This window comes from Sinohyriopsis cumingii, chromosome 6 (genome assembly GCF_028554795.1).
Source record: "Sinohyriopsis cumingii isolate HCF-2022 chromosome 6, ASM2855479v2, whole genome shotgun sequence".
In the NCBI taxonomy this organism is placed as follows: domain Eukaryota; kingdom Metazoa; phylum Mollusca; class Bivalvia; order Unionida; family Unionidae; genus Sinohyriopsis; species Sinohyriopsis cumingii.
In genome coordinates, this window is record NC_142966.1 from 76,358,267 (window position 1) to 76,367,592 (window position 9,326).

General features: G+C 33.2%; 1 protein-coding gene across 2 annotated transcripts in view; it reads left to right on the forward strand.

Annotated features, from left to right (window-relative positions):
- Positions 1-8,928, forward strand: part of LOC149797249 (procathepsin L-like) — a 133,101-nt gene extending 124,173 nt beyond the window's left edge. Inside the window, exons 9-10 of one of the 2 annotated variants that reach the window (XM_089961948.1) lie at positions 5,723-5,836; positions 7,010-8,928. In XM_089961948.1, coding sequence (XP_089818074.1) covers positions 5,723-5,822 — 100 coding nt within the window. In that variant the 3' untranslated portion in view covers positions 5,823-5,836; positions 7,010-8,928. The remainder of the gene's footprint in view (positions 1-5,722; positions 5,837-7,009) is intronic. The other variant, XM_089961949.1, reaches the window with a different exon arrangement.
- Positions 8,929-9,326: the final 398 nt, after the last annotated feature.

Consider the following 9,326-nt stretch of genomic DNA (forward strand, 5'->3'; position numbering starts at 1 on the left):
GATTATTATGCTAAACATGCATATTGGAATAAATGAGTGTCAGAGTTATTGTCCTTTATGACTTACAAATAAATGCAGTCTAGGATAAACTCTAGTAAATACAATCTACTCACATTTTTGATTCCACATTAGAGGGAAAACTTGGAGCTGAATGTAGTTTGTAACAGAAATTTGTGAACACAAGTCCTTATTCTAGGGGATAGTCTTTAAACTTTGAATGGTGTTATAATTACCTCGAGCGGACAAGATCCGCATATCGACAAATCGTTGTGCCCCCTCAATGCTTGTCAGATTTATAATTCTTTTGTGACCTGTAGCTTAATGCAGTGTAAGACAGACTCTTGTGGATTCAACTTGCTTTGCTGTTTTTCGCTCTACTGGCCGTTAACCAGAAGAGCTAATTCATGGAATTTTGTTCGCTGACCGACGTCAGTCCTCCGTTTTTTGTCGTCCCTCAGTCCTTTAGCACAAGCTTACTATTTCTACTCAGTAACACTATTATTTGGAGGATTGCCATGAAGCTTGACACATTCAATGGCAGTGTTAAAATATTGTTGGTACTACCCTTCTGAATGAATGGTCATATTACCATGGACTTTTAGTAAATACCCTTTATGATGTCTATTTGGTTCTAAATGCAATGGTGCTGATCTGACATTAAATATGGCCGGCATGGAAGCCGTTATAAATGTCTTGTATTTTACTTCTCCTGAACAAAAAGTTAAATCTTTACAAGGATTTCACCAGAATAATTATGATATCAAGCTTGTCCTGAACGAAAATGATTCCGATCAAACCTCAGATTTGGCTACCATCAATGAACACAATGAAAATCTTGACATTAATTATCCTGAATGATTGGTCATATCAAGAGCGGGTTTTCAGAAAACGTCTTCAAATGGCGTCTAGTTTGTCCTACATGAAAATAGTGCTAATTTCCTATCTCAATGTCGCTGCGAAAATGGCTGATGTTAAGATCTTATTGCTTAATAATATCAGAAATGGTTTCAACACTCAACAGTTAAAAGCAAATCTGATTTTATATTGAAGACTTAATATTCATTTGTGAAGGTATATATTTTGTCCCTCTTTCTTGATTGCTGTGAAACTTCTACATATTATGTTCATTATGTTAAGATGTACATACCTAACAATTGTGTGCAACTGTTATTGTTTTGATAATTGATGTCCTTTTTAGGTTTGAAAAGCCCTTGCAGTTTTTGGTTGATTGCAATGAAAATTAATTTTAATACATAGGATGGTCATCATCAGCAGATGTAAATGCCGCACTCTCATTGTATTAGTCCCTATTTTCAGAAGAGTTCTGCCCGATTCTTAACAATAGGCTCATCTCCAGTATCAGATGGAGGTGGTATGACAAAGATACAATGGTATATTTATATGGCAAATTAATTATTATTCCTCATGTTCCAATTGTATTTTATTTGTCATTATTACTGACAAAAGTTCATTGACAAAATTTTAATTTCTCTGATCTTAAATATGCAATTATAAAACTTGATTTCAATAGGCTTCTTTTAAAATAGTACTTTTGGCCAGTAAAAGTAGTTCAAAGTGATTTGGTTTTTCTTTCTATTGTAGATTATCTTGATTATAAATTGTATGCATTAGTTTAGCACAACAATGGCGTCCAGCAAAGGAAAGGAAGCAATAAAATTATTGATGAAGTAAATGGACAGTGAATCTAAAATTTGAGGTTGATCCAATTCCTTTAGTCTTAAATAAGAAAAATATTTTAATATCAATTGCATAATGAGATATTGAAACATATCAGTGGGAGAAGGATGATATGGCCACAGCGACGATGCCACTTTTATTACCACAGTGACGATATCACTTTCAGAACTACATTCTTTATCCAATGTCGGAAATCTTACGTATGAGATTCAAAAATGTACCTTCATATTTAGGCCAATTTACCTTCATTTTTTTTGCTTCAACTCCTTTCTTCTTTCTCTCTATCTCTCTCTCTCTCTCTCTCTACATCAATATAAATATTTCATAAAATATGCTAAGACTATAGACCCTCACGTTTACAATTATTTAATCAACGAGAAGGAAAAAAACAAACTCCAAACAAGTAGATTTTTTATACGAAACTTTTTAAAATAGTTTTCTACATGAATAGTGCACATATTCAGTGAATGAAGTTAATATGTTGATATTCGATATTTTGTTTCACACGTGCACATTTCAAATAAAATTCTGCCAAGTATTAGTGTCTAAACTTATATTAATGTTCGCTATTTGATACTATGTCACCGACAGTTTTGTATGCCTCTCACAAACTTCGACGAAACGGATAAATTGGTATAAAAAAACGATTGGTTCATCATTAAAAATAAATTGTTTCTGTACCGATTCTAGCTCGCAACACGATTATAATGATGTTATAAAACGATGGAAAAGCTGGGCAGTGATAATAATTGATTACAAATCGAAATTAAAAGACGCTCGAAATTTTGCTGCAACGTTTGTTAAAAACTAGACCGAAAGCTTGCCAAGGACAAACCTTTACGTTTGCATGAAGAACTGAACAAAGAAAGAACCAAATTGCATTAAAATTCAGTTATCAAATTCTTTTGATTAAAGCTGTTAAGCTCTGAAATTTCTCAGATGTGACCGCAATGTGACGTTGGTACGGCACCCCTCCCCAACAACGATCACTATACCAATTCGCGCACGAAACGTGTTAACGACAATAATACTCTGCTCGTTTTCGCTTTACAATTGTCATTAATTTGACGAAAATTGACAATCTGAAGCATTATTTGGTATTTTCACCGTCCTAAATATACGATAACGTTTTGAGCACCCTTGTTGTAAATGAAATAACGCAGATGCAGGTGGCAATGGCATAGCATGGAGAGATGAAAACCAAGGATTTTGGAGGGGTTGTGCCTCATTATAGGTATACATATTATTATGGATAATCTACGTTTTGGGGGAGTGGATATTAAAAAGTATTTCACTCATGAAGTAGACAAATTTTTGTACTGTTACTCTTGTCTTCGCCAATCGTGATAATGCAATCTTTGACATCAATCGTCAAATAGTTCATGATATCTGCTCAAGAAATGTAGATATTATTTATTTATCTTGCATTTCAGGGGTGTATAATGACGTCGAATGCAGCAGTACAGAGTTGGACCATGGTGTTCTAGTAGTTGGATATGGCACAGAGGATGGCCAAGAATATTGGCTTGTAAAAAATAGGTATCAATATGATGTAGTATCTATTCTCCAAATATTTGATACATAACAAATTATATCCATCTAAGGTTTCTAATACACTGAAACATTTCATGTGACACGCGCAATTACATACATGTTTTGTTCCAAGCCAGCGTAAAGAACGATACGTATGATGTAGGAGTATCGTTATACCATATATATCAAAACAAGTTCCTTCACCGATCTCGAAATAAAACACAAAAGCAGTTTTGCATTTATTAACACTTGTACATTTTCCAGATAGTTTATATCCTCAGCGTAAATGGGATTCTAAGTAAATGTATACAAGTTTGATTCGGTGCTTCTAAGAATATCTAGTCTGGTCACAAGTGCAGGATGAGGTTGTGTAGTCGGTAATTGAGAGTTGGATGGGAATGGGGTTGCCATGATGTTTTTTGGCACAAGATGTGACAAGTTTATGAAGCACACTTGGGAAAAAAGACATCTGGCCAGCCTGCAGAACCAGTTTAAAGAGGGGCATGTTTAGGAAAGTTTCACAGTATATACAAATTAACTCTGTATTTTATGCAATGCTGAGAAACCAATGATTTGTTACATATTTATTAAAATGTTCCACGTGCAACCAAGGATAACAGTACTTCAACAGTATTATTAAAGGCTCGTACATAAAAAATAACTTATTAAAGTCACAATGTAAGAAACTAAGCCATTAAACAGTCAGTTGGTGAAAAACTCTGATAGGTCCAAAAGAGGACGGAGCTTGTATTTGATGAGGATAAGTTAAATTTTGTCTTGGTCATTTTGAATCATTCATAATGTTGGACTTCAGAAATGAAAATAATATTCTGATTAACCCTTAGTTATACCTTCAGCAAACAAGGATGTAGAGAGTATACTGAAGTCACTTGCTTTTTCATTTATATGTCATACTGTTGATTATTTGATATCTCCTTAACACGTGAGAGTACTTGTGGAGCTATTCCAAATGTTTGGACAATTGTAGCTTCGACTCTTGCAGGGAACGAGTAATCTGTACGAGCTTGGTTATGTGAAGATGTATATAATTTATACAGGTTCATGGAAAGGAGGAATACGAATGTATAATACACATTATATATTACTTCCAACTGTTATATTGTTTGTATAGGGTATATTAAATTTAATACATTTTATGCATGCTGCCCAGATTGAAGAATTGATGCTAGAACTTGGGATAAGCACGCATATCAGTTGAAATCTGTAGAAACCGTTTTCCTTTTCCCGTTGAAGAGTTATAGTAATCTGCCTTGTACTGTAAGTTGTTGTGATTCGATCAGTTTTGCAAAGCTGGTACCAGCAAAGGCACACTGCTAACTAAAACTGAGCAAATTAGCATACGGACTAAGTTAGCCGCCTACGTCAAGAGGTTATGATATGAAAATTGACATATATTTCAATTACAAATTTACCAGATTCAGAACTGATGGCATTGGATATGATACACAATTTGGAACCACGATGAAATCATGCTCTGTCACTATGACAAATAATGTAAATTTGTGATCGAATTCAGAGATTATGTATTTAACAAAGGGTCATAAAATTATATTTATGAAGAGAGAATTACAAAGAGAATGATAATGTCCAATCACTGTACTTGTTTTTATTCCCTGCAGTTTTGAAGTAAAATATAAGACATGGTATCTACACTTCCGTCCAAATCCCTGTCACACTTTCATTTCTGTTCTATAGCATTATAAATGTTTGAGATCGAGTGTTGAAACTTGGTACTATACATCATTGCTGGAACGTGTTTCATGTAAAACCATTTGAAGTCCTATCTTCAAGGTCAAAGTTAAAAACTGAATATTTTGTTTTCTATCATACTTTCCCTGCAACTCTGGGTGGAATTATGCATTATTACAAGAACTACAATGGTCACTAGAAGGTTTCATATATACTACATTGTGGGTATTGTGACAATATTTTCCGACAATAAGGTATGTCATATACCACATTAGACACCCTATATTCAAGGTCAAGGTGACATGCCAATAGTCATGTTTGCTTGTCTGATTTCTAAAGTAGCAGTTGTTTCAGATAAATGGGCCATGCTTCACTAGAATATGTGTGACAATGCATGTGTGAAATCTCATCTTGATGTCAACGTCACAATCCAATATATTAAGGTTTATTTTATTTCTGCTTTATTTAATTATTGCTGCTTGAGGTAAACCATAGTGCACTTAACGCTTCAGTTTGATAGAATCTCATGTATCAGCGTCTTTGTTTCAGCTTCAAGGTTATGATCACTAAGCAGCTTTCTTAATTGTAAAAACACATTTTTACATGTTTTGAAAAATTATCTTTAAGATAGGACAGTTGAAACTTACTTCCTTTTGATGTCTAGCTATTAACGATGCATCTCTTTCTGTAATGTCATAGATTTCATTATTGTGAAATGTTACGACTTCTACAAGTTAGCCACATGATAAAAATTTATGAATTTTGTTTATTTTCTTTGCAGTTGGGGTGACAGCTGGGGAGAAAATGGCTACATTAAGATGGCCAGAAATAATGGAAATATGTGCGGTATAGCAACACACGCCATCTATCCATTAATGTAGACAATAGAAAAGAGGTAAGCTTGATGCATATGGCGTGGGAGATGTACAGTTCTTCTTCATTAAAGCACACTTCATTCTATGTTGAATTTTAATACAGCAATCACACCATAGACCCATTTAAAACATTCATATACACAAAAGGTCTACTTTCCGATGTTTATTATCTCGCAGATTTATAAACAAATTTATTCAAGTTTGTTGTCAAAAAAACATTTTGTCTTTAAGTAGCCACTTGTGTGGATGCTTAGTGTCCGCTATTCTATTTAATAATTACCCATAAGACATTCTGAACTGTCATCAGTACAAGTTGGCTATATTAGAGTTGTGCATCCTTAATGTGTCTTAGTGCATAATGTATACATCCATCAATAGTTGAATAAGTTTAGTTTGTGCCACGATGCTTTAAAGAAGTACTTATGGAATATTGAAAGAGAACGTCTAGTTTTAATTTTATATTTACGTATAGCTATTAGGAGATATGTATCACATAATCTGCACACTTGGATGGAAAATATATTTTTTTCAAAAAGATAAATTGTACAACATTATCACTCTCACGTTTGGCTTACATTCCAGACAAGCCCTGACATATCTTATCACGTTTCTTTTTTACAGTGACAACATGTACTAATGACTTGATGCTTGGGATTACAGTACTTTCATGACGAAATTAAGAAACTATTTACGTACTAATGTTCATTACTGATACTGAAGCTAAATAAGCGTTGTTGCTTTAAATTTTGGCATGATTTATCTGTGTTGAATTGATAGTTCTAGCAATCACATCATCTTTTACTGTCACTTTGGCTGGAAATTGTCAAAGAGAAGCACAGTTAGATTATAAGTGAACATAACTTGAGGTTTGGTATGGTTACATTTGTGATTTTATTATTCACTGTTTGTTCCAAAGAAACTGACTTTGTGAATGAAACAATAGCCTCAGATGATCCGATGCTTTCACATCATTCATACGTTTTACCTTGGGAATTTCGTTATTGCAAACACATGGTTGATATGCTAGATTTTCAAACTTTGGAACCAAAAACATTCCCAATATAATCAGCTTTTCAAACTTAATTTAAATTTTCGTTTTTTTTAATTAATAACTATGTGAATATTATCATGGATTTCTACTTTAAAAAGGACTGAAGAAATTCTATTTAGACATCTGTTTTTATATTTTTCAGACGAGAGCGCGTCATGAAGATTCAAACAGTGGCCTCATACCAAGAGATCCTTCCAAAGGCAAAGTTGAATTTCCTGACACATTAATTGTTCAAAAACATCCATCCCCTACATTGAAGTGTAGACTTTGTATTTCTTCGCTGTATTCTTTGGACGAAAAACACGCGAAGCTGTAAACATCTGATAAAACAAACTGTAATTGCTAAGTAGATCTTACTAAACAATTATCACATCAATGTATTCTATCAAAAATGACGCGTTCCACCTTCCATGCAAAGAGAAGCATTCCATCTTTCATGTTATTTTCCAGGAAAATGAGGCATTTCATCTTCCATGTACAAATAGTTATGAATAACCATTATTGTATTGTAATAAAGGTCCCCTGTTGTTAAAATAATAGGTCTTACAATTAGTACCATACTCTACATTAGTATTACCCACCATCACTGTTTAATCCTGGATGTTCTTAAAACTGCTTCGAAATAAGTTTACTTTTTTATGATTTATTATTTCATATGTCTTGGTTCTTTTAATGCATGTTATAATACGGCAAAATTTTCAAACTATTACTGCATTTTTAAAGGGGAAATGTGTTAATTTTTTACAGGAGAACTGTATTATTATTTTTTTAGTTTGTAATCCCTCAACATAATGAATTATTTTTACAGCTTCTTTGCTAATATTTGTGAAAACCTTTATATTTTACTTCAAATAATATTATTCCATTGTAATTACAAAACTGAATAAACCGCGTATGCTCACTTATCAGTCAAGCCAAACTGCAAACAACAAAGATCCTGATCTTCTCTAGCATAATGTACATGTAGACCAGAGTTTATGTTGTTTGTTCTACTATTTTAAAAACTGCACAGACCCAGATTTGCCAGAGCATTTTGAAACGTCAGATATGGGTCTGTGCAGTTTGCAGTTCGATTAGTCGTATAAGCGAGTATATACTATATGATGCAAGTTTTCTTCTGTGTCATATATTTTAAAGAACACTCACTTTAACTTTTAGGTATGGTGATATAAAATGAAATATCTCTCAAATATAGTTATCTTCATGCATTTGAACTCAAGCAATTTGTTCCCTTTATAAAGTATACATCACCTGAATATATATACTATATAGATATGTAATGTGCTCATCTTGTAATTGCATTTTTATAAATAAAGAGCTTATTTGATAGAACTGTAAATGATCCTTCCATATATTTCCAGTAACGTAAATAAATTGACAACGTTTTTTGATATGGCAAAGAAAAAATTTCATGCCGGCAAGAAAGTTTCTTAATCTAGTTGAAGATGAAATCTAAAACCACCATTATCCAACTCTCCATTTCAAACAATGTAGATAAATATACGCATGAAACATGCAGTGATTTCTGAGAGGTGTTTTTGCTTGAGACGAAAATGAATATCGTAATCTTAAAAGGAATTGTTTTGCCCATTACTGAAGATACTTATACAGGCAAGTAAATGACTGCAATTGATTTCCCCGTGGACAAGTAAACGTTTCCAAGAAAGATTTGCAAGAACTGGAACAATAATGGAGGTTGTTACTGCCTTTTGCATCCTTCCGTGATAGGCATAGCATGACGAGCTCATAAAGTTTCTCTTTTCTATATAAAAGGACGGAAACGTCATAATTCTTGAATAATGATGATATCAATGTTATCATTTAAAGACCATTCAATTTCTACTATAGAAACATTTTGAATATAGAGAATCCACTATAGAATGAATCTCCTCCATTGCTTTAAGAACTTGGATAGTGTGTGTGTGTGTATGTGTGTGTGTGAGTGAACGAGATCTCCAGTGTAAAATTATATCAAGCTGTCTCAGTGAATGACTCAGAATAACTGATTTAATGTTTTCTGAGTTGTTATGAACTCAAATACAACTTTTAATAATTTTGCAATACTATTTTCTTTTTAATCTCTCTCCATCCTCCAGTTAAGATGCATTTCAGACCATAAAACGTTGCCACATGCTGGACTTGAATAAATATTTTAAGATAGTTAAAGAGATTTTAAAACATGAGATTTTGTAGCTTGTTTGTCGACAAAAATTAAGAAATTACCATGATGAAAATAACAATGTACATGATTATCTATGCAGATGCCCGGAAAATGTCCGAAAACTTAATTATGTTACAGTGACTAAGACTTCGCTGAAACAAGTCACAGGTTGACTTTTCATGACACCAACATGAGGTGGAACATGTCATGTGACACTTATCTGTATGTCTATTTGTTAACTCTTTCATTTCTCAATAAAAACTCATTTTCCATCATCTATCAAAATTTGGAGAAAACA